Raw genomic sequence first — 15,739 nt, 5'->3', positions numbered from 1 at the left:
TATGGTCCAGAAAAACCACATTCCACTGGACCCCCACCAATGAAAAAGTTATTTACCTTATATGGGGGTGACATACCTGCGATGGACTGGCGACCTGTCCAGGGTGTCCCCCGCCTTTCGCCCAATGTTAGCTGGGATAGGCTCCAGTCCCCCGCGACCCTGTACACAGGATAAGCGGTTGACGATGGATGGATGGATGGATGGGGGTGACATACATGTTTGAGCTACATGTGAAACCTAAGAGTAGAGACAAGAAACACATTCCTAAAGAACACATCCTTTGAACAAGGAGCAGCTTTGCTTTGTGATGACACAGCAAGTTACATCACCCAGAGAAGTTGTTGAAAAGCATTAATTATTTCACAATGCTTGTTATTTTGATCCAATACATATGTTCAGGTGATGGCCCTATGAATATTGCAGTATTTCATTGCACACAAAATTTTTATTTTCTCTTAAGAGTTTTTAAAATGTGTGACATGAAGACATAAACTCATGCTATTACAATTAGTATAGGCTTTATAACATATATATAACATTGCATAACTTTACCTTAAAATTACTATGCCATTCCCTAGCTGCTCGTATCCAATTTTAAGAGGGAAAATATCAAAAAACAGGCTGGGTCTGAATTAATTTCTAGACAAAAAACTAGACAAATTTGGAGAATCCACTTCTCCAACCACTGACACTTGCGTTGATATAATACTACATAAACTTCCGAATGTTTTAAAATCTGTCACTCAATCTCTCACTAAAACGCGCATGATGATGGTGGTGGTGTCTCACCTACCAACAGGTTTTTGTAGAGGATATGATTGGTTCTTAAGGACGCCAATTCGTTTTTTTGAGCCAATCACAACGTCCCGTTCGTAAAGTTACGGAGTCGAAAAAAAGAATCGATTCATATATCAGAGTCGACTCCAATTCTATGACGAGTCAAAGTCGAGGAATCGGCTCTTTTGGAGTTGGTGGTCATTTTGGCGCACTGTGTCTTTAAACTGTGGCGTCGGCCCTACACCTGCAGCACAGGAAACCCCGTAGCGACTTTCTGAGGGGACCCAAGATGGCCGAATCTTCACAGTGGGGCTAATAATTGCTTTCCTTCAAGACGCTGCGATTTAAAAGTACTCGACGATCGTGCTGACCCTTAGTCGTCCCGGAAAGTGAAACGAGCGATTTTGTTTGATTAGTCATACCGGGAAATGTTTATCTTTGTGTAAACCGACTGGCTGGTCCCCCCGCGGCCCTCAGGCAGAATATGGCGGAATACTTGGAGAAAATATAGCCTATCTTATTATGAACACACCGCGTCACATACGGTTCTGCCTGCATTTTCACTGACTGCGCGCGAGTATAATGATTAAATAACGCTCTCGGTACATCTCTGGAATTTAATCGCGTGCGGTTCGGTCATTTTTGGGTTAAAATGACTCGCGCGAGGAGATAGCCTGCTAGCTGAGGTGCTAGCTAAGCTAACCCCGTTTGACTCAATTGATCTCCGCGTTAGCTTAACGTAGCTAGCTGAAAGTAAGAGTGAGCGGCCAAAAATAAACACATTCTGCATTCGTGCTTTGGCTACATGCTTTTTAACTAATCTCCACTCACCCTTTCACCTCCTGAATATAGTTTTCAGTAATTCTATTAAAATAATAAATACTATTGACCGGTTATGTTGTGGAGCGTCTCGGCTGCAGAGAGCAGGTAACTGACCATCTCTCGACAGGCCAGAATAATTCATCCGGACTACATACATTTACTGCGATAGAGCCATAACAACAAACAGCATCATCTTCACAAACAGGTTGCTACTAAATGCCATATATTTCACGGATCTGTGCATTCATCGAGCTTGGACGTTGATGTTGAAGTCAGATTCTGACGTTGATAGATACTGAATCAAGGGCAAAACCATTTCGAGTTGTTTGCAAGGATGACTGACACTCGTAGACGAGTAAAAGTGTACACTCTGAATGAGGACCGGCAGTGGGATGATCGGGGGACTGGGCATGTGTCGTCCGCCTACGTGGAGAGGCTGAAAGGCATGTCTCTGCTGGTGCGCGCCGAAAGTGATGGTTGGTTTCAAAATACTAGTAAGATGATGTTCTTTTGCAGGTCCACCTGTTATTCACATTGGAAATAAGACTTATCTTTTCTTTTAAACAGGGTCACTGCTGCTGGAATCAAAAATCAACCCCAACACCGCCTATCAGAAACAGCAGGTGCGTTTGAATTGTTGTGACATTATCATATGTAGAATACTTTAGTGTTTTTAGTTCTCCAATTCATAATTCTATGCTTCTAAATGTCTTGTTTAAATTTTAAGCACACATTTGTCTAATGAAGTTAATGTAGTTACTAAAACAGTCTTGTTATTGTTAAACTTGAATTGTTAGTTTTAGAATAACACTTTGTTTTTCTTTTAAAGGAATATTCTGGATTCAATACAAGTTATGCCACATACTGTTGATTGAGCTTAATATTGTTTAGTCCAAAAATAAGGTTTGATTTGTTCCTGAGATTGAACAGAATAATGAATGTAAGGGATTTTTATAAAAATGTAAGTTTAACAATTCTGCATTTAAACCCTCCAAAAATTTGCCTTATTTACTTTTACTGCAAGTGCCTCACTAGCTATGTTTCCATCCAAGTTGTGAATTAAATTTATGCGAAAAACCATAATATCGCAAAAACAAAGAACAAAATTGTCACTTCTGGAGAAATTGTAGCCACTGTGACTTTTATTAATAAAATAACCATTCATTGCTCATGGCTTAGAGCACACAGACTCTCATGTCTGCAAGCGACAGTGCGTCACACAGTTGTTGGAGCACTATATGTGTTACATTTTTGCCATGCAGGTCTTTAAAATATTTTTCAAAAGAGTCAATAATCAAGCTCTTCCCCAAGTTTGTATTTGACTTATTTGCTTGCAAACTCTATGCAGGTTTGGGATTTTCTAGACACATTATTTCAGGATGAGCAGAGCTATATTTCAGTTGCAATGATTGGTCCGCTGGGTAGTCCAGTTATGAATGAGTTCAGTCACACTCGCATTACTTTTTTGATTGGCATCTTGAATTCTTCTTATATTCAATTGGCGTTTATTTTTTTAAATGTGTTTCCATCATAGTTTATGCACATTTTTATTGATCGTGAGTGAACTTTGGATAAAACATGTGGATGGAGACCTAGCTACTGTAACATCGATTTATTTTATATTTAAGGAGGGACGCGTACATTTATGTGGTAATGAGCATTATGCCACAAATGCTTTTTGCACTTGTATTGAACCCGGATTATTTTATTAATCACATTTTGTATGGGTATGTACTGATGGTGGTTTTTTTTGTTTTTTTTCAAGGACACATTAATAGTATGGTCTGAAGCTGAAAATTATGACCTGGCCCTCAGCTTTCAGGAAAAGGCTGGTTGTGACGAGATCTGGGAGAAAATATGTCAGGTGATTGTTGTCAATGTAATCCCACTGGACATGACTGGTCATAATTTTTAAAAAGTCATGAATAATCGGTCTTCTAGATATAATGTTGGTGGAGTGCCATATCCAGAAAGCCTAACTTTTATATAAAAGTTTTTAATAACTGGGTTCGTGTTCATAGGTCCAGGGAAAGGACCCGTCAGTAGACATCACCCAGGAGCTAATAGATGAGTCCGAAGAGGAGCGTTTTGATGACATGTCCTCGCCTGGTCTTGAACTTCCTCCTTGTGAGCTCTCCCGACTGGAGGAGGTGGCTGAGTTGGTGGCCTCGTCTTTACCTTCTCCGCTAAGGCGAGAAAAACTGGCCCTAGCTCTGGAGAATGAGGGCTACATCCGCAAGCTGCTGGAGCTATTCCGTGTGTGCGAGGACCTGGAGAACCGAGAAGGCTTGCACCACCTCTATGACATCATCAAAGGCATTTTCCTGCTTAACCGCACAGCGCTCTTTGAAGTCATGTTTTCTGAAGAATGCATCATGGATGTGATCGGGTGTCTAGAGTTCGACCCGTCGCTACCCCAACCACGGAGGCATCGAGAGTTTCTGACCACCACAGCACGCTTTAAAGAGGTCATTCCAATTTCAGACCCAGAGTTGCGACAAAAGATTCACCAGACGTACCGGGTGCAGTACATTCAGGACATGGTGCTACCAACCCCTTCTGTTTTTGAAGAGAACATGCTCTCCACCCTGCATTCCTTCATCTTCTTCAACAAGGTGGAGATTGTCGGCATGCTGCAGGTGGGTTTTCTAACTTGGCTACGTATATATGTAAAATGCTCTTTAAAGGTATGTTTCAGTTATGCACAATGGTCAACAAAATTTAGGGCATTTTTTTGATGACCACAAAAATAATTTATACTCTACCCATGTTTATTAAAAAGAAGCAGCAAAAATCATGCTTACAAAAGGCATTTACAATGGATGTGAATTTGGCCAGTTCATAAACGTTAAAACATCGACCGTTTCAAAAGTACAACAAGATGTAATTGTTATACAAGCTAACATTATTTTAGTCTAATAAAATCAGGGATTTACTGGCGTTGCTGCATTTACCTAATTACAGGGCAGGGCTCGACATTAAGCATCGTCATGTCCTTGTCCAAGTTAAAATGTTACTTGTCACAAGAGAAAATACAAATTTTCAATTGTGTTCTAAATCAAATTTAGACAGAAGCAATATTCTCATCAATATTCTTGTTCAGGCACTCGTTTCACTGCAAGTCGTGATGCAATCATATAAAAACTTGCACTATTGTTGTTCTTGGCAAATACCTTTAACAAATACTTAAACGGGTAAATAAAAGGATAGATCACCCAAAAATGTTAATTCTGTCATGATTTCTCTACCTCATGTTGTTCCAAGTTCACAGAAGAGAGAAATTCAAATGAAACACAAAAGGAGATGTTAGGCACAATGTTAGTCCCAGTCACAATTTATTTTCATTCATATTCTTTCTATACAATGAAAGTGAATGGTGACTGAGACTATCATTCTGCCTAACATCTTTTGAGGTCCATAGATGAAACAATGTCTTACGGATTTGTGATACAGAAGGTGTATAAGTTATAGCAATATTTAAAATTTTGGGGTCAACTATCCCTTTAAGAATTCAAGTAAATGCTTACCAGATTAAAGGCCTTTTCACACCAAAGGTGACTCAATTATAAGAGGCGAACCTTCGACGAATGGCCCTTGTACATCAAAAGCAATGCGAATGACTGCCGTTATCACATTCACGCCTTTACAATAGTGCTGTACATTGACAAGCAATTTTACCCTGGTATGGTAGGTGGCACAAAGCAACTTTCAGCTGGTCTGCCCTCTGCCTATGACAGATCAAAATTACTTTATAAGTAGTGGTCGACTGATATGGGTTTTTAATTGGTGATGCCGATATCCAGAGAACAGGGTGGCTGACATATAACTCAATTAAATATAGTAAATAACATAAACATTATTTAGCACTATATTTACTCAATTTCACACTAAACTTTAACTTTGTAAAATATAATCTTAAAAAAATAATATTGTATTTAAATGGTAGATATCAGTTTCTTCGGATTTCTGTTTAGTCATCAAATTTTAGTAATTTATTTGTACATGAAGAAATTGTTAATATATTAGGAAGAAGGAAATAACAGTACTCGCAGTAGTCCAGCAACCATGGAAGGCATGTCCAAGTTAGCAATCACATTTTCTCACAAAAGACCGAATCAAACCAATTGTACATACAGTGCAAAGTGAATATGACATTTACTTATAGCGCACTTTTTATTTAAACTGCACTCAGTCTCGTGCGGATTCAGTGCAAGCAGAAGTCTCCTGACAGTTTTAATGGCCTGGATCACCTGATTGGATTGTCACAGAGTTGACTGTCATGATATGTGAATCAGAGGAACTTTTGATCTTGATCCTGATGTTTTTTATTCTGGCTTATGGAAAACACGCTTCAGAGGAAGATATTAGATGAGCGTTCAAGGTGAAGAAAACGCTGGATATTCGTACATCTTTTTAAACTAGATATATACATATTTGCAGATGGTATAATATAGTTTTATTGATGTTTAGCTTTTATCATTAGGAGATGTTTAGCTTTTATCATTGGGAGTGTTGGTGGCATAGTGGCTAAAGCACAGGGCTGTTAATCAGAAGGTCTTTGGTTCGAACCCCATGGCCACCACCATTGTGCCCTTGAGCAAGGCACTTAACTCCAGGTTGTTCTGGGGGGATTGTCTCTGTAATAATTGCACTGTAAGTCGCTTTGGATAAAAGCGTCTGCCAAATGCATAAATGTAAATGTATCATTAGAAAAATGACAGGGAACTGTTGAGGAGAGACTGTTAGAATATGTGCTTCAGAGAAATATATGTGAGCATTCCACAGGATACTGGATCTGTTGAAGTTGTGTGAGGTTGGTTTATTACATCTGTTTAAGTGAGATATCTGCATATTTGCTGAAGGTATATGATATTAATGTTATTGATATTTGCCTTTTTATCATTAGACAAGACAGTTAAAAGTTATAGGGAACTGTTGAGGAGAGAGGGAGAATAAAACAGGCGAGCACTTTAACATTATGAGCTCCAACGCGTCTGCTGCTGCTCTGATATGTGTACCGTTTAAATGACACTGTGTTACACACCGGTCTGGTATTGTAGTAACACGATGGCATGTAACAACAAAACAAACTGTGACTATTCTCAGTTGCTTCACATGCAAGCAGGCGATTCTCAGCGCCATCAAGGAACAAATTGGCCAAAGGGAAAAATTATCGACTGATAATTAAAATTCGGAATATCGGCCGATTTATTGGCCTAGGTAATATATCGGTTGACCACTATTTACAAGCAGATCCAAAAAAGAAAACTGGTTTCTCTACAATCTGTGGCAGTGATGAAGAGTTTGTTGTTGATTTGGCTAGAAAGAAAACATTTGAGACACTTCACAATCGATTTCAGTTTGTCTGCTGGACAAATTGACTGGCAGTATTTTCATGTGTACACAGTCTAAGGTTAAAACATGATTAAAACAATTTCAGTGTAAAAAATATTAACGGTTAAAACAGGTTATTTGAAATAAGAGTGACTATATGCCACTGCCACATATGTACAAGTAAAAAAGACCTTTCCATCACTTCATAATGCACATATATAATGACTGTTGTAACTGATGTTGTCAGTTTGAACTATACTGATTGTATCATATTGCATGTGTATCTAAATTTGCTCAAAACATGTTACTAACTAAACGTGACCACATTTAAATGCTCAAGAGTCTATAACAATGCAAGAAATACAACACCTCACACAACAAAACCATCTTCAGTCTGACCCATTGTTAGATGCTTTAATACTAGCCAATGACAGCTGTTAACATCTATTAACAATGGCACAGAAATAACAATTTTGTGGAGCCAATACCACATTTTGGTATACAAAGGCATTTTCAAGATTAGAGGTCGACCGATATTGGTTTTTTCAGGCCGATGCCGATCTTTTGAAATCCGGGTCGGCCGATGGCCGATTAATGCAGCCGATTTATTTTGGCCGATATGTGCTTTTTTTAACCTCTTATTTGAACCTTTTATTTGTAAGATAAAATGTAACACAAATAATTACTTAAGATAGACAACATTTCTCAACAAATACATTTATTGAACACTTGACACTTAAATTAAAAACGTATAATGTAAAAACATAGTATAAATAATGTATAACAAATATATTAAACAAAGCAGGTGTTACGAACTGCTCCGAGACACGAAGGTTGAGATCCAAATGCAGCTTTAATTAAGGGGCAATCCAGACATGTAATCCAATATTCAGAGCATCCAAGAGAAGCACAGGCATAACTAGGGATGGGTATCGTTAAGGTTTTAATGGTATTACAATCTTACCGATACTGTTTTTCGATCCGGTACTTCAACTGTATTCTTAACGGTTCTTTTTAACATAAACGTTATATAGGCACAGTGATTTAATTTCAGGAAGGTCTAACATTACTGTTCAGGTGTGGTCTAAAAAGAAATCTAATAATCTAGTAATCAGTTGTAAAATAACACTGCATAGTTTATCATAGATAGATTAATGCTTATTAATGCATAAGTTATTCATTCAAGAGCTGTAAGTGATTTTCTCTTTGCCTTTTGTTGTTTGATTCGCAGTAATGGCTCAATCGTCGGCATGTTTATTAGGATGCTTCCCCTTTAAAGGGGTCATGACATGGTTTTTTTTATTGTATTATTATGTTCCCTTAGGTGCAATTATAGTATTAATATATTTTTTTTTAAGAAAAACTTTTAAAATCTAGTGATTTATGACCTTTTCCCACCCTGTTTCTCATCCTCTGATTCAAACAGTCTGTTTTGGGGCGTTTTCCATTTAAGACTTCAGTGTTAACGCCCACTGTTATGATTGGCTAACGTCAGTGCCTATGTATCAATTATTGACGCCTCCAGCCAGAACAATATGCAAGTAAACTAAGTAAAAACACTGTGATTATTCATAATGAATGAAATTGCGCTTTAAAAAGTAGTTTAAAGTTTAAAATAGATTACTTACAGTTTGCGTCGTCGTTGTTCCCAGAATAGTCGGCACGGACTTATCTTTGAGCAACAGTTTTCTGGCAAAGCCAGCATCATATTGAGATTTGTTCTCAAAACAGTCATCCTTAAAATGTACAGAACAAGCGCTTAAGTTAACACTGCCGTGACTGGGTCGATCCGCAAAAAATAAACTGCATCCATTTTTCCCTGGCGTCTGGATCTTTCGGCAGCTTATTCAGAGGTTTTGTTTGACCACAGCCAGGAACAGCACATCTGTGTGGCATCGTAATTTTCCTGTGCACAAGTAGTCTCTGTCAGAGCTCGCTGTCCATCGACTGAACACTTGTGAGGCGACGGCGATACTGAAATGAGCGTAGTTGTCTTGCGCTTATAAGCGTAGTTATGTTGTGCTGAGGCGGTCATATGCAAAGCGCTGTTACGTCACTTCTAACCGACACGTCACTTCTAACCATGAATCCAGAACGAGCTGTATTTTGAGCTTGATTAAATAAATGATTCGTTTAGAACGGGGAGGACGTCTTAAAATATTAAACTTGCAGGACGTTTTAATGATACAAAGACCTCTTATATACCAAAAGATCAAGGCAAATTTGGTTTCTCATGTCATGACCCCTTTAAGACCGAATTCAGATCTAATAGACTCCTGATGCAGCATATTTTCTCCCAACTATTTCCATAACTACGTCCATTTAAGACATAAACTGTGTTTAAGTGAATCTCCAAGTCGGTCGTTTAGACATATTTTTGTGTATAGTTGATCGTTTAGATGCGCACATGAAACCCAAAATAGCCTATACTTTGCTTGTCTCGTTGCTGTCTGTTTCGGAGCGTGCGCCGCCTTGGGAACGGTATCTCTTGCGCTATTTTATTATTAAACGCGTCCCGCAGTTTAGCAACAGTAGCTAGACTGCATTTTACAACAATCACCGATCGTGCTGATTCTGACGTTAAGTTTGAGTTTTAGGGAGAAATGTCAGTGCACCGCTGTGAAGGGAAGGATGTTGTGCTAGACAGAATGCGGCTTATGTATAAATATTCTTTTTATAATCTTTGGAAGACGAAATATAAAATAAAATCAGACTAATATCACAGATCTAAACCAGGCTATGTTTGAATGTTTCGTTCTGTCACTCATTTAGCTGGGCTGTGTTGTGCTCGCTGTGCGCGAGATCTCTCTCTCTCTCTCTCTCTCTGACTGCGAATAGCTAAATTGCATCACAGACAAATGGTTTCATAGAATTATTATACATAGAAATGGGTGGCGAGATAAAATAACTTTCTCTTTATAGCAATAATACATGTATTTTCTTAATTTCTCCAGTACTGACAGCAGAACCGGTAACGTCCGAGCTTACCAAAGCCAGTCCTTCAATAGCATATAAGCGTTGGTATCTTTTTTATTACTTATTTCTCTGCATTGAGTGACAACCCTCTCAAATATAAGACACACAAACAGAACAAATAAAAGTCTCAGATTCACTGTCTGTAATTGCAAAATTCTTGCTTACTTATTGTGACATGATAGCAACCCTTCTGCTGTGATGATGCAACTTCAACTACGCTATCAATATCCAAAGTAGCCGAATGTCATGTCGCGTTATTTCTCGAAGTTGGCAGTAAAATATCAAAAGTTTTTAATTAAATATAAATAAGTTATACAAATTTAATCCTTACTGTTTTCTCCAAGGAACTTAGCTCCTTCCTTATAGGCACTGGATGAGGTCTGCTCACTCTGCTGGAAAATGACTCTAGGGGCAGCGTGCGTCGAACACGTGTTCCACAACAACACTAGGCTGCCCACAGATGCGCCTGCCTAATAATCGGCTTGATATACTTGGAAATTGGCCGATGCCGATTATGTAAAAAATGCTAAAAATCGGCCGGCCGATTAATCGGTCGACCTCTATTCAAGATACACCGTTTACTGCAAGTCACAGCATTCATTTTATCAATATTTGGTGAATAAAAACAATTTAAGATCTGTACAGTTATTTATTAAAAAGTTGATACAAAGGAAAATATGCCACTATTTATGTTAGCGATATAAGTGATATAACTCATTTAAAGTTAATTGCAAAGGAAAAAAATACAGCTATATGGAATGCATTATGAAGCCAATCCATGTAAGATCAGATTTTTTTTATTTATTTTTTTATGGATATGGAAGGCAGTGATGCCCCAATATCTTATACATGTTAAGAGGACCCATAAGAGAAAATTTTTTTCTGTTTTTAAGGCATATGATGCAAATGAAATGCACGTCCTCAATACAGGTTAAGGATTTCCTTAGGATTTCTTTCAGCATTTAAAGGAATAGTTCACCCAAAAATGAAAATTCTCTCATAATTTTCTCACCCACATGCCATCAAAGGTGTGTATTACTCTCTGTCTTCAGCAGAAAATAAATTAAGATTTTTAGAAGAAAATTTTAGCTCTATAGGTCCATGAAATTTAAGTGAATGGGTGCCAAATGTTTGAAGCTCCAAAACGTACATATAGCCATCATTAATAATCCATAGGATTCCAGTGGTCTAGTTAATGTATTCTCAAGTGAAACACAAGGTGCGTATAAGAAATATATATATATATAAAAAAAAGAAACTTGCTTTCAGTCAGCTTTAGCTTTGTACATTGACAAGGGTCGAGTTCAAACTGCTTCTCACGTGACGTAAGTGCGTAAGCCTCCTGCATAGATATTCATACGTTGATCCCTTATTAGCAGCTGTTTCTATGGACTGCAGTACTTTTTAGACAAAAAAGGAGTTTATACAGCGGTCTGAGCAAAGTCTGAGGCATCTCCTCTTCTCTGTGATCCTCCGTTTTAAACAACACTGCTTTTCTGTTTTTTTTTCTCTTTGTGTTTCATGTGTCAGTTCTTGCATGAACATTCCAATCCGCTTGACCTCGACCCTCGTGAATCTTTAGTTAAAAAAAGTTTTAAATATTCACCCAAATCTATTACTTGCCCTTTGTGTTTCACTTCAGAGGACTAATTAATCCACTTGAGTCTAAGTTATTACTTTTATGATGGCTGTATGTGCATTTTAGAACTATAAAAATGTGTCACCCATTCACTTGCATTTTATGAACATACAGAGCTGAAATAATCTTAATTTGTGTTCTAAAGAGAAAAGTCATACACACCTGGGATGACATGAGTAGGCCCCTATGAAATCTGTTTTATTTCTTTCGAAATTTAGTTTTTCAGATTTATTGTCGTCTGTTTCATATTTTTAATTTTTACTTGTAAAAAGTCAACTAAATTTCTTATAAAATTACTTATAATACTTCTTCCAAATAGACTGTGCCTTAGATGTTATTGTGTAAAATTAGAAATGTACATAAATTACGAGCAGCAGTGAGCTAAATCAAATTATATTACCTAGCAATTGTTAAACCTACAATACAATAAAAAACTATTCTAATTTAATAAACACCCACCTATTACAATGTTGAGGACACTCTGATCTCGGTTGTCTGAGGTTTCCTCGACAACAATGAAGATTTTCTTTCCACGGATCTCTTGCAGCACTTTTTGCATGTGGTGGTCAAAGACGCTCGGTAGGTGAATCTGTCTCAGGCTACTTTCGTTTTCTGGGAGTGCACCTCCCTGTTTGCAATGCTTCACAAGAAAGGGACGCATCTTAATTTGTTCAAGTGGTATGTCCGTCTCCACACACATTGCAACAAAATCCTCTACAAACTCACGTCTAGCATCTAGTGATGATGAGGTAGCTTCGATAGAAACCTGGAGGGCTGAGCTACCAGTAGTTGATTTTGCCTTGTTCTTGAGATGGACTCTCCATTTTAGATGGTCATTTCACGTATCTTTACGAGTCCAGTCAATAGTGTGTTGCCAAAACTTACAAAAAAGCTGTTGGCCAGACTTATAAAGTCATTGGGATATTGTTCCGCCCTGTACTTGGCAGTTAATTGTGTGTTTCTTAATTTTTTAAGGAGGCAAGTCGTTTAGACATGTTTCTGCTCAATGATGGCAATTCACGTGTGAACGTGAACATTTGAGACATGGTTACTAGGAAACATTGACTCATTTTGACATATTTTAGCAGGATTCAAAAATCTCTAACTGGTTATGTTTACGAGTATTTTACACTATTGTGAGTTATGTGAAACAGTTCGGTTTGGAATACCAGCATAAAAATTATGCAACCAGGAAAATCCATGAGGGCATCACATACAGCAGAGATAAAGTTGTCAAAAAAGTTTACAAATACCTTTAGCTAAATACATTTAAACTCTTCCACAAACTTCTTAATAATTTCCTGGAATTTTGGCCCATTCCTCCAGAACAGAACATGGGACAGAATTTGTGTAACTGAGTCAGGTTTGAATGCCTCCTTGCTCGTACACGCTGCTTCAGTTCTGCCCACAAATGTTCTATCGGATTGAGGTCATGGCTTTGTTATTGCCACTCCAATACCTTGACTTTGTTGTCCTTGAGCCATTTTGCCACAACTTTGGATGTATGCTTGGGATCATTGTCCATTTGGAAGACCCATTTGTGACTGAGGTTTAACTTCCTGGCTGAAGTCTTGAGATTTTGCTTCAATATATCCACATAATTGACATGATGCCATCTATTTTGTGATGTGCACCAGTCCCTCCTGCAGCAAAGCACCCTCACAACATGATGCTGCCACTCCCAAGCTTCACGGGTGGGATGGTGTTTTTTGGCTTGCAAGCCTCACCCTTTTTCCTCCAAACATAACGATGGTAATTATGGCTAAACAGTTAAGTTTTTGTTTCATTAGACCAGAGGAAATTTCTCCAAAATGTAAGATCTTTGTCCCCATGTGCACTTGCAAACTGTAGTCTGGCTTTTTATGGTGGTTTTGGAGCAGTGGATTCTTCTTTACTGAGCAGCCTTTCAAGTTATGCTGTTATAGGAGTCGTTTGACTGTGGATATAGATACTTGTCTACCTGTTTCACCCAGCATCTTTACAAGGTACTTTGCTGTTGTTCTGGGATTGATTTTTAACTTTTTGCACCAAACTACGTTCATCTCTAGGAGACAGAATTTGTCTCCTCCTTGAGCGATATGATCGTTGCATGGTCCCATGGAGTTAATACTTGCGTACTATTGTTTGTACAGATTAACGTGGTACCTTCAGGCATTTGGAAATTCCTCCCATGGACAAACCAGACTTGTGGAGGTCCACAATTATTTATTTTTTCTGAGGTCTTTGCTGATTTCTTTTGATTTTCCCATGATGTCAAGCAAAGAGGCACATCGTCTGAAAGTAGGAATTAAAAAACATCCACAGGTACACCTCCAATTGACTCCAATTAGCCTATCAGAACCTAATTGCCTAAAGGCTTGACATCATTTTCTGGAGTTTTCCAAGTTGCTTAAAGACGCAGTGAATTCAATGTAAAATTCTTACCCTCTGGAGTTGTAATAGTCAATTAAAAGTGAAACAATCTGTCTGTAAGAAATTGTTGGAAAAGTTACTCATGTTATGTACAAAGAAGAGGCTGACCTTTGCCGATTTTAGAGGGGGAAAACTCCCAGATTACTGATAGGGTGGCCGATATAGCAAATATTTGAGCTGGAATGTAAACTGACGTTATCTATGGATTGTGCAACGATATGACTATACATAGGTACTCGCAAGGCTGCTTTCTTAAATATTTTTTATTAAAGAATATTTGACATTTTTATTATTTTACATTGTCAACCAATTCTAGGAATGAAAACTGAGAAAATAAAGAATAAATAAAAATTATAGCTGAATAAAAATTACACTAGTTAGTAGGGCTGAACGATATTCTGTTTTAGCATCGACATTGCGATGTTCGCATGCGCGATAGTCACATCGCCGAAACATGCGATGTGAAGGGTAGCACACATTGATGTATTAAGAGAACGGTAGCACACAGTAAACACAAGTTTGTTGTATGGCTTGTTGCTGTGGTGACATGCACGTTCCACGTGCCAGCACAGTGATTGGTTCGCTGTGCAGTTGCTCACCGCGCTCACACACAGCCAACATTCTCTGGCAATCCTAGCTAAAAATGAGCGACGAAGAGGATCGCGCTCAAATAAAGGATGATTTCGTACCAAAAAGAAAGTCAAAATCAGCTATTTGGGACTATTTCGGCTACAAAAAGGAGGATGTTGACCAAAAAGACGTACTTTGCTTGGAGTTGTGGCCACAAAAAAAGGAAACGCCACCAATTTGTCTGATCACTTAAAACGGCACCACAAAGCTCTTTACGACGAATACAAAGTCAAATCTGGATGTCAACCAAAAACAAAAAACTATTTGCGATGCCTTTGCCAGTATGACACCTTACCAGAAAGGCTCTCAACGACAGAAAGACATAACAGACGCAATAACGTTTCATATCGCTAAAGATATGTTGCCATTAAACACCGTCGCCAAAGAGGGATTGAAGAAAATGATCCGAACGCTTGACAGGCGGTATGTTATACCATCCCGCACATATTTTTTTTAATTAAAGCAGCTGTTTTATTTAAAAATGTGTTCTGCTTTTCTGTTTACAGAAATATGTTCTAATTTTGAAATAAAATATTAAGTGACCTTTTTGTCACTTGTAATGAAGCTTGCTTATTAGTGAAATTATTAATATCATGGAATGGTAATTATTGACTTTAGCCTGGATTGATGGCTCACAATATCGCAATATATATCGTTGGGAAAAAAATATCGCAATGTATTTTTTTTCCAATATCGTGCAGCCCTACTAGTTAGCTCCCCGTCACGTGACAGTGCAGCACACATGTGTGATTGACTGCTAATATTAACCAATCTAAAATCTACAGCACCATCATGTTCTTTAGATCCATATCATGTGATGCCACAAATGCTTTGCATGCAGGCTGGATGATCATTCCCCTTTCATAGACTCAAACCTTGTTACAATTTCAATTCTGTGGTTTTGTCCTTGTAAATACATGTACATATAAAGAACTGTAGTGTGCTAAAATATCACGTTGTTTTTAGCATGTTGTCTGAGCCTAGATGTTATATAAACAAGGAGTTACATTATTTGTAACTCCTTGCTTACAAAAGAAATCTGTGTTCTTTTCATCTTTTGTCTTCAGCTCTTTATATTTTGTGCGCTAATTAGCGCCCCGTCATGTGACAAAGGAGCTCAGTGAAAGGGAGTGATTGACGGCTAATATT

At 38.0% G+C, this 15,739-nt stretch overlaps 1 protein-coding gene across 1 annotated transcript in view; it reads left to right on the top strand.

Annotated features, from left to right (window-relative positions):
• The first annotated feature begins 1,033 nt into the window (after positions 1–1,033).
• The window catches only part of LOC127623853 (serine/threonine-protein phosphatase 4 regulatory subunit 3-like), a 33,473-nt gene continuing 18,767 nt past the window's right edge, over positions 1,034–15,739 (top strand). The window contains exons 1-4 of the mRNA XM_052098419.1: positions 1,034–2,075; positions 2,167–2,222; positions 3,365–3,463; positions 3,621–4,238. Coding sequence (XP_051954379.1) covers positions 1,934–2,075; positions 2,167–2,222; positions 3,365–3,463; positions 3,621–4,238 — 915 coding nt within the window. The 5' untranslated portion in view covers positions 1,034–1,933. The remainder of the gene's footprint in view (positions 2,076–2,166; positions 2,223–3,364; positions 3,464–3,620; positions 4,239–15,739) is intronic.

Source organism: Xyrauchen texanus, chromosome 30, assembly GCF_025860055.1.
Source record: "Xyrauchen texanus isolate HMW12.3.18 chromosome 30, RBS_HiC_50CHRs, whole genome shotgun sequence".
In the NCBI taxonomy this organism is placed as follows: domain Eukaryota; kingdom Metazoa; phylum Chordata; class Actinopteri; order Cypriniformes; family Catostomidae; genus Xyrauchen; species Xyrauchen texanus.
This window is presented reverse-complemented; position numbering and strand designations above follow the sequence as displayed.